General features: G+C 41.9%; 1 protein-coding gene across 1 annotated transcript in view; it reads left to right on the top strand.

Annotated features, from left to right (window-relative positions):
* The first annotated feature begins 9,140 nt into the window (after window positions 1–9,140).
* LOC127581886 (receptor-type tyrosine-protein phosphatase U-like) overlaps window positions 9,141–14,193 on the top strand; it is a 128,779-nt gene continuing 123,726 nt past the window's right edge. Inside the window, exon 1 of the mRNA XM_052036714.1 lies at window positions 9,141–9,458. Within this exon, the coding sequence (XP_051892674.1) occupies window positions 9,141–9,458 (318 nt within the window). The remainder of the gene's footprint in view (window positions 9,459–14,193) is intronic.

The raw sequence follows: 14,193 nt of genomic DNA, 5'->3' as shown, positions 1-14,193 counted from the left end.
GCAGAGTACCTGGTTAATGGCAGGGTTCTTAGCAGTATGGAGGAACAGAGAGATCTTGGGATCCAAGTACATAGATCCCTCAAAGTTGTTGCACAAGTTGATAGGGTGGTTAAGAAGGTGTATGGTGTACCAGCCTTCATTAGCCGGGGCATTTTGTTCAAGAGCCGAGAGGTAATGTTGCAGCTCTATAAGACCCTGGTTAGACTACACTTGGAATATTGTGTTCCGTTCTGGTTGCCACATTATAGGAAGAATGTAGAAGCTTTGGAGAGGGTGCAGAGGAGATTTATAAAGAGGCTGCCTAGATTGGAGAGCATGTCTTATGAGGAGAGGTTGAGTGAGTTAGGGCTTTTTTCTCTTTGGAGTGACGGAGGATGAGAGGAGACTTTATAAAGGTATATATGATGAGAGGCATAGACAGAGTGGATAGCCAGCATCTTTTCCGCAGGGTGGTAATGGCCAATACTAGGGGTCACCGTTTAAGGTGTGTGGAGGAAAGTTCAGGGGAGATGTCAGAGGTAGGTTTATTTTTTACACAGAGTGGTGGGTGCCTGTAATGCACTGCCGGGGGTGATGGTAGAGGCCGATATGACAGGATCATTTAAGAGACTATTAGATAGGCACCTAGATGAAAGAAAAATAGAGGGTTATGGGAGGTGAAGTAGAGAGGGGGATAGATTGAATGAGGATAAGGTTAATATAGGTTGGCACGATATTGTGGGCCGAAGGGCCCGTACCGTGCTGTACTCTTCTATGTTCTGTCTTCTGAAAATCCAAATACACCAGGTACACTAGTTTGTCCATATCTCTTCTACTAGTCACACCCTCAAAGAACTCCAAAATATTAGCCAAACGTGATTTCTTGTTCATAAATCCTTGCTGAATCTACTTCTATTATTCTTTCCGAGATGTTCACTTAATGCATTCTTCATTGTAAATTCCAACATTTTCCCTAGTACTGATGTTAGGTTAACAGGTATGTTCCCTGTTTACTCTTTCCCTATTTAAGTGAGATAGCATCTGTAAAATTCTCTAGGAAAATATGGATTGGGAAGTGACGACAACAACAATTTGTATTTCTGTAGTGCTATATAACAAGATAAAATATCCAAGGGAATTCTATATCATTATTGAAATCAAATTTGACATCAAACTACATAAGTGGACAAAAGATTGGTTAAAGAGAAGTTGTATGATTAAGAGGATGGAAGAAAATGGGGAGAAAATTCTAGGGCTTCCAATGCATGATCTCTGCCCTGCAGACTGAACCTCTTGCCCTTGCAGCTTGTATCATGACAGTTACAGTTTAAATAGATTTAAATGACCACTCTAAATTGCACTTAGTCCATGCTAGCACCCAAAGAATATCCACGTGGTCACAGGGAGAATGTGCAACTACTTCACAAACAGAACCAATGTCAAGATTGAACAGAGATCGCTGGCGTTGTGAGGCAGCAGCTCGACAAGCTGTGCCACCCTTATGTTAACTTAGTGATTCATGTACAAGGTCACCAAGTTATCTCTGAACACTAAAACATTTCAATCTTACGGTATTTTAAAACTACCCTATTTCTACTTTTTCTATGCATATTTTCTTTTGCCCCAGGATGGTCAGCAAATGTTTGGTGTTAGTAATTGGTGTGAATAGTTTTCCCAGCAAGATTTGATGAAACCTTGTAACTTCATGCAAATTTGAGAGTGAAGAAAAAAATATGTGCACAATTTGTTGCGACTAAAGACAAGTCAAGTAACTTCCAAAGTTTAAGATAGGGCAATCCAGTGCCAGACTAGTTACAGTGAAAATCTTGGTAGTTATGACAAAATATGGGGGTCCATCCATTAATACAAATGGAAAGTTGTATTAATGACCAAATGACTTGTCTTTTTAGTCAACAAATTTTGCAAACACTTTTTTACTTCACTATCAAGATGCACCTCAGATTTACTGTGATTAGTCATAAGCTTCTTAGACTCACCAGACCAATGCAATGATGTGGTCACTCAGTGTCCACGATGATTTTGCTAATTCAGATGCTATGATTCCTTGTCATCCCATCCTCATTGTCATGTAAAAGTATACTGTATGTGCTCACTTGATTCTTAACCTTTAATAATGTCCATTGGAGAGTACAGACTTAAACATGGTAGACGTGGGAAGATCAAACAAAACTATTCAAAGGAACTTGATAAACATAATTGTAACCCATTGAGTAGCGAATTATATGATGCAATTCTTAAAGGTGATAAACTGAAAGCATCAATTAATGTTACAGCCAGTGAAGGAAGAACTGAAGTCTGGTTTTGTTAGTGCATGAAGTGTAAAATTCATTTCCTCCAAATCAGTTTTCACTCTTTGTGCATTGCTGGGAAGGTCAGCATTATTGCCCTTTTCCAATTGCCCTCAAAGGTGATGTGGGAAGGTCAGCATTATTGCCCTTTTCCAATTGCCCTCAAAGGTTATGATGAATCATCTCCTTAAACCACTGCAGATGAAGGTACTACCATTGTGCTATTGGGTAGGGAGTTCCAGGATTTAGAGCTAGTGACAATGAAAGACCAGTAAATATATTTATTAAATCAGGATGGTGTGTGACTTGGAGAGGAAACTCCCATATTCCCATGTGCCTGCTGACTTGTCCTTGGTGGTAGAGATTTTGAATTTGGGAGATGCTGACAGAATAGCCTAGGCAAGTAACTGCAGTGTATTTTGTAGATTGTACATGTTGCAGCCATTGAGTGCCACTGATTGGGGGGAAAAATGTTTAGGGTGGTGGATAAGGCACCAGTGAAGGTGGTTGTTTTGTCCTGAATGGCGTCAACCTGCTTGTACCTTGCCGCAGCTGGAGAACATTCCATCATATTCCTAATGTGTGCCTTTTAAATGATAGAAAGGCTCTGGGATGTTGGGAAATGAATCAGCCACTACAGAAATGGTACTTGACACATATCAGACCATTCCTAAATCTGGATCTTGCTGCATGTAGGTATGGACTGTTTCATTTACAGAGAAATTGTGAATGGAATTGAACATTCTGCAAACATTGCCACTTCTAACCCTAGGATGGAAGGAAGAAGTCTTCAGTACTAGAGTCATGATGTCTTCTGGTCCTATTGCCTTTGTATTCAATGCTCTCAGCCTTTCCTTGATAACATGGAGTGAATTGAATTGGCTAAAGACTGGTTTCTGTGATAGTGAGGATCTCGGGACAAAGCTGACCATCAATTTGGCATGATTGTGAATGATTCACCTTTTGTTTTTAACAAACACAGTTGGTCTCTGCCATTGTTGAGGATGGAGAATTCTTGGAGCCCCTCTGCATGCTAGCTGTTTTGTGCACCACTATTTACAATTGGATGTGGTAGGACTGCAGAACTTTAATCTTACCTGTTGATTGTGGAGTTGCTTAACTCTGTCAATTACGTACAAATTTTGCTGCTTGGTGTGATGCAGTTGCATTTGCTGCTTCACCAGGTTGGCACCTCACTTTTAGGTACACCTATGGCTACTTTCATCATACCTTCCTGTACTCTTTCAAGTATGATCCCCGGCTTGACAATAATGGTAGACTGAAATGTATGCTGGCCATTGGACTATAGATGCAGATAGGGTGACCACTTCATTGAGGACCTTCACTTCATCTGCTGCAACAGCCAGAATCTCCCGGTGACCAGCCACTTCAATTCCACTTCCCATTCCCATACTGACATGTCTGTATCTTATCCACATTGTCCTCTACTGCCACTTTGAGACCAAATGCAGGTTGGAGGAGCAACATCTTATCTTCTGTATTGGAAGTCTCTAATCTTATGGCATCAACATCGATTTCTCTAACTTCTGGTAACCCCTCCCCTCTTCCCCCCCCCCCTTTGTTTTCCCTCATTCCTGTGGCCCTCTCACCCCTTCTTTCTCCTCTCCTGCCCTCACGACCTGCCCATCAGCTCCCTCTGGTTCCCCACCTCCTTCCCTTTTATTCCATGGTCTACTGTCCTCTCCTATTGTATTCCTTCTACTCTAGCCCTTTGCCTCTTCCACCCATCACCTCTTAGCTTCTCACGTCATTCCCTTTCATCCCCCCCCCCGTCACCCATCTACCTTCCCCCCTCACCTGGATTCACTTATCACCTGCCAGCATGCTCCTCCCCCTCCCCCTGCCTTTTTATTCTGGCTTCTGCCCTCTTCCTTTCCAGTCCTGATGAAGGGTCTTGACCTGAAACATTGACTATTTACTTCCCTTCAGAGATGCTGCCTGACCTGCTGAGTTCCTCCAGAATTTTGTGTATTGCTCCAGATTCCAGTATCTGCAGAATCTCTTGTGTTTCTATTATGTGATGGTTTTCTGCAGTCTTATGGATGACTACGTTGGAGCTGTCAGTTCACTTGAGTCTCACCTTTTTAGGACAATTGTAGTATCACACTGCATGATAGTGTGTGTCTTAAATGTGCAGACTGGACTACACTACGGCGCTCTGCCTATAGAATCATGGACAGATGCATCTGCCACATATAGGCTGAAGAGGGCAGGCAAGACTCTTTCTTGCTTTGGATATAGCTATCAATCTGATAGCTATATCCTTCTGATCTCAGCCACCTTGGTCATTGGTATCACAGCAAATCCATGCCTGAAGAAAATTGGACTCCCCAGCCAGAGAATTTTTGGGCTTCTTTCAACATGGAGAAGCACTGATTCATTAGCTGAGAGAGGAGAAGGTGATAATCAAGAGATGTCTCTTGCCAGGAAACTTCATGAAGTCTGGAGTTGATATTGAGAACTCCCAGGGCTGCTACCACCCACCAGTATGCTACTGAACAACCCCATCTGGTGGTTCTGTCCTGCTGGAAACACAAGATGTACCCACAGCATGGTGGAGAAGCCTGGCACATTACCTGTACCACATGCTTCTATGTAACTGTCAAGCTGTTGCTTGTCTTATCCAGGGGACAGTTCTCCCAATTTAAACAAGGCTCAAGATGTTTGAGGAGTACTTTGCAAATTGGGCTAAACAGGGAACTATTTAGCTGCCTCAGAGTTCAGTTTCTATGTCTAATCTGGGTTGTCCGCATAGTTTTATTTATCCACTATAACTGTTGTGATACAACTGTGTGGCTTACCAGATCATTTCAGGGGACCATTTATGAGTCAATTACATTGCTGCAGGTCTGCAGTCATATTTAGTCCAAACCAAGGAAGGATGGTAGTTTTTCTCTTCAGAAGGGCATTGGAGACAATCTGGTAGTTTTGTGGTGGTTGTTGTCAAGATGTTAATTAAATCAAATCCAGATTATTAACAATGTAAATCCTTTAGCTGAAATTTGAATTCTGTTCTGTGCATTGTTGCTCATCCAGTAACTTAATTGTTGTTCCTTGAACCTTAAGGAGATTAGAGAAACAAAGGACTGCAGATGTTGGAATCCAGATGAAAAACATGATGATGCTGGAGGAACTCAGCAGGCCAGGCAGCATCTGTGGAGAAAAGCAGGTGGTCAATGTTTTGGGTCAGGATCCTTCTTCAGGACTAAACCATGATCTGCACCTCCCCATTGCCAGTCACTTCAACTCCCCCTCCCAAACTATCACTGATATGTCAATCCTCTGCCTCCTCCACTGCTAGGAGAATTCCAAGTGCAAACTGGAGGAACAGCACCTCATTTTCCATCTTGGAACCTTGCAGCCTAACAGCATAGACATTGAATTCTCCCACTTTAAGTAACCCTACCCCCATCATGCTGCTTCTATTCTTCCCTTTCTTAGCCTCTTTTTTTTTCCTTTCTCACCTTGCCTTTGACCCATTCTCCAGTGGGTCTGCTCTGCTCTCTCCTCCCCTGCACCTACCTATCACTATCTCTTACCTGCATCTACCTATCACCACCTTGTGCCCACACTGCCTCCCCTCTTTTGTCCATGTAAACTGCTCTGCTTTTTCCTCCTATATATTGGACTTCCCCTTTTCCTATCTTCAGTCCCAAAGAAGGGTCCTGACCCGAAATGTTGACTGGATGCTGCCTGGCCTGCTGAATTCCTCCAGCATTGTGTTTTTCACCTTGAGGAGATTGTTGGTTCATTTGGAACGTTAAACTGAATTGTGGCAATTTTACATTGGAGCTTTTAACTGACTGATGTACCCAGTGTTTATCACAAAGTATGTCACTGAATTATCTGTGTGTTGATCAATATTTCTGCCTTAGTGCTTGAAACGTTAACTGATAATTCATCAAGTCATCACTAATGGGATATTGTTACAGGTGAAACAGTAATTGCAATTGCTTGCTGAGTAGTGGTCACTTGACTTCAAAACCAACAATCCTTGTAGGGAGTATTTAAGGCAAAGGTGGATTAACCTGAGGGAAAAAGGAGATTATATGGGGGTGGGTATTGCTAGATTGAAGAGTTGATAGAAGGATGGAAGCAATTGAGCCAAATGGCTTGATTCTCTATTTTATGTGAAGTGCTGAGCATGTAAAAGTTATCCATAGAGATTTCTAAGAAATTAATCTGGTGGAAATGAAGAAATGGATTGTAAAGGCATATCTGAAATTTCTGATGAGTCTAATAAATGCTCCCCCAAATATTAATTTCTGTATTACTTTGAGACTAGACAACTGAATAACAAGCATTATTCTTCTTTCTGTCCATAACTCTCATACTCCTGTGTGTGTGCTTATACACCAAAGTGAAGTAATATATACATGATTGAAGAGGTTAGAAAGATCATCGTCTGGAATGGATGCAGAGGATCCATGTCACCGGCCACCTGTGTTCTTGGAACAGATGGCAAGGTTATGATGGCAACTCCTTCTGCAGTGTGGAGGCTCTACCTCTTGAATGACTATGATTGGCTTTGACAGAACATAAAACTTTGCCTTTTGAAAAATTTAAATATACTAAATGTTAAAGTAAATAAAAATTAAAGAAAATATACAATCCTCTTAGAAGTAATTAAAAACATTAAGGGAAAATAATTGAAAAAGTGAAGTTGCCAGTCTTTGGTCTCCCAATCTGTAGGCCCCATTAAAATTAATCTCAGTGGTGATTTAGGGATAGGTTTTAGAATGAGTAGGTAGCCTCGAATATTCTGTAGCAGACTCCAACAAGAGCATGAGCAGTCTTTTTTAAATATGGCTACTGTAGAGCAAGCAAATCTAATTGGTTTGCAAGTGGTCAAAACATGAAAGATTTGGGGGGGGAGTCACTGAATTTGACCCAGCAACATTAAAATATGCCACTACATGATAGTACCATCATTAGAGGTGCATTCAAGAAAGTCATCAGTGATTGCTCCTCACACACTTTTTTTTCTCACTAAGTGGAATGGCAGAAACTTTGGTGTTCAAAATTACTGCAAGGATTCAACTTCTAATGTGGTATTGATTGGTATGTAGCACATAGAACCATACAGCACAGGAACAGGCCCTTCGACCCACAATGTCTGTGCCGAACATGATGCCAGATTAAACTAAATCTCTTCTGCCTGCACATGATACATATCGCTCCAGTCCCAGCATATTCACATACTTACCTAAAAGCCTCTTAAGCACCACTATTGTATCTGCTTCCACCACTACACCAGGAGTCTGTTCCAGGTACCTACCATTCTCCATGTTTTTTTAAAAAAAAACTATCCCCCCCCCACATCTTCTTTAAACTTTTCCCTTCTCACCTCAGATGCATGTCCTCTAGTATTTGTGATAACAGATGGACCAGGTATTCTTTTATTTTTGAATGGCCTTTGTTTCTCATTGGAGTCTTGACAGAAATGCTCCAGAGTAGAATGACAATTAGTACCCCTGTTTTACTAATGCACAGAATAATGTAAGTCAATATGGAATATTCAATGAAGCAGAATTCAACATTTGTTCTGAAGGAGTGTAGACTCAGGTGCTGATGGATGATTAAATATCTTGCTAGGGTAGCAAGAAAGAAATATATGGGAGAAATTCAGATTAAGGGAGTGGGTTCTTAATATTACAGTCAGTCCGTGCAGGATTAAGAGTTGGTAGAAATCAATCACAACTGGTATTTATACAGTATAATGTCTAGTAAAATGTCCCAAAAAACTTCACTGAAATTTATCAGACAAACTTGGTCAAACCAGTAGGTTTTGAGCGTCTAAAAGGAGCCAAGAGCATGAGGGAGCTACGAAGAGTTTTAGGAGGCAATTAGGCAATTCTACTGACAGCAAGAGGCACAGCCATCACTAGTAAGTGATATAAAATTGTGGATTCCCCAAGAAACCAGATTCTGAAGGACTTTAGGGCTGAAAGAGATTCGGGGGTGGGCGGTAGGAGGAGGAGGCCACAGCCTTATTTCCAAATTTTGCTAAGAGTTCTGAAATTGAGTCATTACTAAATGAGAATCAATGGTGGTCAGCAAGTGCAAGGTTTATAAATGCAACTGAATGCAAACTAAAACTAGCATACAGAAAACATTCAAATGATCTTTTCTGGAATCTAGAATATTTTCTACCCTATATGTTGTGTACGGTGGGTAGGTTAAAATTTCAAAACTGAGAAAATAGACTATAAAAATTAATTATAGCAATGTAGCATAATATTCTAACGCACTTTATCAAACAAAATCTGACATTTGCATCTAAGAGAAATTAGGGCCAAAACCCAAATCTTGGTCAAAGAGGGAGTTATAAGGAGTGTCTTAAAGGATGCCTGCAAAGTAAATGCCTCTGGGAAGGGTATTCTGGACTTTAGTGCTCAGGTAATGATTTGGCTGCCAGGGATAGTGATTAAAATTGGGCATGCTCAAGAGGCCAGGATTAGAGAAATGGATGAAAATTGGTAACTGGTGAAAGTGTTCCAAAACCAAAAAAAAATGTAAAGTTTATAACAATATTTAAAGTGTGTATGTTGCCCTTGTAAATCCTCTATATTCAAACATTGATCTGTGGTATATTTGCCTTAGTTAAAAAATCTCGCCTATTCTTTGATACAGAAGAAATGATTTTTCTTTATAAAATACTTAAACAACGATAACGTATTGAACTAAAAGCAAATTATCAATCGTAGATGATAACACAATATTCTGGCAATGCTCCAGCAGGTCAGGCAGTATCTGTGAAGAGAAAAACGAGTTACCGGTTAAGGCGAACGGCCTTTTGTTTCAGCATTGGGGTGTAATGATGAGAGAGAGATGTTGGGCAGCCAGAAAACGGGTCCGGGTTGCGGAGATGCAGTGGATAGCCAGACAGTGGGGCAGTCGGCCGCAGCCCGAGGCGGGCTTGGGCCTTCCCCGGTTGTCAAGGGGCCTCGAGCGTGGAAGGCTGCTCGCGCCACGCAGAACGACCTAGAACTTTCCTCCGCGGAGAGCCAGTTCTGCTCGAGCCCCTCCCGCTTGCCTGCAGCCAGCCGGAGAGCCATGAAAAGCTTGCGTCGGCATCAATGTCTGCCTCGTCAGCCGGTCCCCTCCGCAGCTCAACTGTTGGGCCTCCGCGTCAAAGCTCATCGACAGGTAGTGATGTTGGGTCACACCCCTTGGTTCCCATTGCAGCCAGGGAGATAGCACATCAGACCCTGGGGATTCACCTTCAAACAAGTTCAGACACCCGATACCTCCTTTTAAGTGGCAACTTATTCTAGAATTTTTAACCCAACTGCAATGCCCTTTAACGAATACAGATGAAACGTATTCATTTAGGACCTCGTGTCCCTCTTTTTTTTCCTGCACAGATTAGGCTTTTGGTCCCTGCCTTTCCCTGGTTCCCCCTTTGCTCTTAAATATACTTGTAAAATGCTTCGGGATTTACCTAGTCTTATCCAGCATTGATATTTTGTGCCCCTTCTGTGCTTTCCTAATTTTTGTGTCCCCCTACGATTGATGAGTTGCCCTCCCTGGACTGTGGTTAATGATTTGCCACATCAGCTAGGACCTGGTTCAAGGTCTGCCCCTGTCGAAGTGGACTCGGATGAGGATTTGCCCACTGACTTATTAATTTTGAGGCTGTACCAACCTGATACTAATGGCTGTCAGAGACTAGTGTCGTGGATTATCGAGATTTGATAACAATCAGGAGACGCAGAAGATTTTTCAAGAAGTTAAACCTTTATTTGCAAACAAAAGCTGTGACACTCAGAGAACTAGTTACTGAATGCCCCCGAACAAAGGCTTACAGCTCTTTTCATGGCCCCTTCCTAGTCTAGTTGGCATTATCAATCATGTCAGTCACAGTGACATCTGATTTACAGACCCTCGTTCCTCAACTCCCTGCAGTCTGCCACAATTGTCTTCATAAGTCTTTCTCTAATCTAATCACAACATACTTGTACCTTGCTACAGTTACTATCTAAGCTAATCACAATATACTCTAGTCATTAGTACAGACATTCATTACTAGGCACCAGGTCACACTTAGGTCATTGTGCTCAGTCACCCATGAGATACCTTACTCTTCCCAAGCTCGGGCTTTCCCTTCCCTTGGTAAAGAAGGGGAAGTAGCCAGCACCATCTTAGGCACAAAACAAATTATAAGTAAACGTGTGTACAGCCTCTATTTTCTGTATATTCTATACTAGTGATATGTGGGAAAGTTCTGCTAGCCATCCCAAACCTCCTGCATCTCACTCCCTGGTCTGGAACCACCTTCTGCCATTGCCACTCAAGCAAACAGGCAGTCGGACCTGCCAGGAAAGGTGCCCAACATTGCTAACCCTACCCCTTCCTAAAATGTTAACCATGATCTGCTCCCAGCTGCTCCCTAGCATCCAGACTAACCTGAAATCCATCCCCCTCAGTAGAGCCAAGATTCCAAGAGAGTTTGTTGTTCACATTCTAGTACAAAATCAGCAATAGCCCAAAGGAATTGGGGAATGAGCAAATAACATTAAAAGATTGATATTTTGAACAAATGCTTTAAATAAAAAAGGATAATCCTAAAACTCTTAGATGATTTGTGAAGGTTTTCAATCAATGTGTGACTGTTGAAAATATCCTGACTGCATTGTAGTTTGATATGGCAATTCAAATGCTCAGGAATGTAAGAAACTACAGTGAGTAGTGGACTCAGCCCAATACATCAAGAGCACAACCCTCCCCACTATTGATAGTATCTGCAGGAAGCACAGCCACAAGAAGGTAACATCCATAATCAAATATCCCCACCATATGGGCCTGCCATCTCCTTGCAGCTACCATCGGTCAGGAGGTACAGAAGCCTGAAGTCCCACACCACCAGGTTCAAGAACAGCTACTTCCCTTCAACTATTTGGTTCTTGAACCAACCTGCACAACCCTAATCACTACCTCAGTATAGCAACACTGACTACGTTTCACTAAAATGTACATTTTTTGTACAATTTGTGTTCCTTCTTGTTAAAATTGTGTATAATTTGTTGAATTTATGTTTTTCTTGTGAATGCTGCATATGTGATGCTATGTGCCTGTGATGCTGCTGCAAGTAAGTTTTTCAATGCATGTTTATGTTTTTCTTGTGAATGCTGCTTATGTGATGCTATGTGCCTGTGATGCTGCTGCAAGTAAGTTTTTCAATGCAGCTGAGCATATGGCAATAAACTTGACTCTGTCTTTGACTGAGGTTTGCAGGTCATGGATTTACAAAGTTCATTCCCTGGTCACTGAATTGGCTGAGGTCAACTTGAACATCTGGGTGGGGGGTGGGCGCAACAATTGATATCGATGGTAGTTATGGGACTGTCAACCATCCAGGTTGGTCCGGGAATTAAAGATTAATCTTAAGGATACCACTGAGAGCAAGAGAGTAGGAAACTCATGGTAGCACTGTAATGTTAATTGAATGATTTTGCTTCTTAGTCTTAAAAGTGTTGGCGATGATGAAAAAAATGGAAACGATAACTAAGCCTATGTTTACTGAACGCACAATTTCCATACTGTACTTGATGTAACAAATGCCTGAATGTGGAGAATTATTCACCTTACTCTTTTATTTAAACTATCATTTTCTTCACACCACCTACAGCTACTTGCGTCAATATAGCAGATGGCTCATTCTACCGAATGGGAAGAGAAACTTGATATATTTTGGCAGCAAGTGTGATAGACAATGAAGACTGATTGGCACAGTTCTAAACAGTGTGTTGGGAACAGAGGTACTTGGGTATATAAGTGCGTTAGTCCTTCAAAATGGCAGGGTATGATGAGAGAAACAAACAATCTGCTGGAAGAACTCAGTGGGTCAAGTAGCATCTGTGTAGGGAAAGGAATTGTTGATGTCTTGGCTTGAATCCCTGCATCAGGCGTGAGAGGGGAGATAGCCAGGATAAAGAGGACAGTGGGAGTGGTGAGAGAGGAGCCGGATGGATGGCAGATGAAAGTAAACCCAGTTTCAGGTAACTCTCACCTCCAGTGTGTTTTCTTTCCCCAGCCCTTCCCCCCTGCCCCCCCCAGCCCTTTCCCTCTGCCCCCCCCAGCCCTTTCCCTCTGCCCCCCCCAGCCCTTTCCCTCTGCCCCCCCAGCCCTTTCCCTCTGCCCTAATGACTCCCAATATTACCTTCCTTATTTATCAGATTCCAGCACTGATAGCCTTTTTGTTCCTGCTTATCACCCTTCTAACAGTCTCCACCTTCACCTCCACTCTCCTCACCTGGCTCTATCTGCCTCTATTTTCTGCCTCCACCTATCATCCACCTGCCTCTCTCTCTCCCAACTCCACCCCTCCCCCTCCCTCACCTGACTCAATCTGCCCATCATCCATCAGCTCCTCCTCAATCCACTAATCACCTCGGGGCCCCTGTCTCACCGCTCCCCCTCTCCTCTCCATATTGGCTGTGTCCCCCCCCCCCCGTCCATTCTCAGTCCTAATGCAGGGTTTTAACATGAAACATTGACAATTCCTTCCCACCACCCCTCCCCTCCCCAACAGATGCTGCTCGACCCATAAAGTTCCTCCAGTAGACTCTAGCTTCCAACAACTGCAGTCTCTTGTGTTTCCATGATGAGAGAATGGTGAGTAAAATACCTGAAATTCTGGGATTAATAAATGGAAATACAGAAATAAGGAAGATATTCCAAGATTTGAGACATTGGTGAGATCACATTTGGAGTATCGTGTCTAACCTTTGGCACCTAACAAAGAAGAATATGAAGGTCATAGAGAGGGTGGAGTAATGATTCCTAAGAATGGTTCCAGAAATGAGGGAGTTTAGGTTAGAATGAACTAGGGTTGTTTTCCTTAGCTCAAAGAATGTTGACTAGAGATTAGATAGAGATGTTCAAAACTGGAAATGGTTTGGCTCAAGTAAATGGAGAGACTCTACATTAGCACATGGTTGAAGGACCAAGTGGCACAGGTTTAAATTTTTAGACACAAGGTGCAAAAGAAATTGGTAAAATCTTTCTTCTGCAGTACGTAGTTAAGATCTGCATCAGTAGAAACAATGAATGGATGTCTTTAAAATGGAATAGGGACTTCAGAGAGGATAATTTGCAGGATTATGACAAAAGAACACCAGAATGAGGCTGATGGATTGCCTAACTGGAATTTGGGAGCAGGCATAAACTCGGTGTGCTAAATGATTGCCTACTGTGCTGTAATAATTTTAGGATTCTATGAACAACAGCAAGCATTTAAATAGTTGAATTCTCAATAAATATACATGCATTAAAAATAAAAACTCCATGAGAAAAGTGGTCTATCTTTGCAAACCAAGAGACTTGAGGTATTTGCTTGCATTTAAAAGACTTGTAATGTAGTCAAGGACATTTGTAAGCCTGGTGATAGGGGGATTTTTTTTGGAAGGAGCCACAAATGACCAAAAAATTGATATGGAAGGACAAGTTAGATTAAAAGAGTAAATCAGCCAGAATAAATAGATAGCTGTAGTTCCTGCAACCGCATAAAAAGGGAGATCATAGTAGAAATAGATGTGGATCTCAAAGACAATTGTGGGAGAAATTATGGATAATAAAGAAATGGCTGAGCCATTAAAAACTGGCAACTGCTTTTACTGCAGAAGCCACAATAAATACAACAAAATAGAGAAAACAAAGGGTTGAATAACTGAAGAATTTCAAGTAATAAAGTATTGGAGAAATGGGAGAGAGTAAGTCTGAACAAATCTCCTCAGCCTAATTGGTTGCAGCTGGGATTCTTTCTAACAAAAGGTAGCAGTAGAGGTAGTGGATACATCAGTAATATTCCAAAATTCCTCATGATCCTCAACCATTCAGCAGAATGGAAGAGAGCAAATGTAAGGGGAAAAAAAAGAGGGAA

This window comes from Pristis pectinata, chromosome 22 (assembly GCF_009764475.1).
Source record: "Pristis pectinata isolate sPriPec2 chromosome 22, sPriPec2.1.pri, whole genome shotgun sequence".
In the NCBI taxonomy this organism is placed as follows: domain Eukaryota; kingdom Metazoa; phylum Chordata; class Chondrichthyes; order Rhinopristiformes; family Pristidae; genus Pristis; species Pristis pectinata.
The sequence above is the reverse complement of the archived record's forward strand: the minus strand, read 5'-3'. Positions and strand labels throughout refer to the sequence as shown.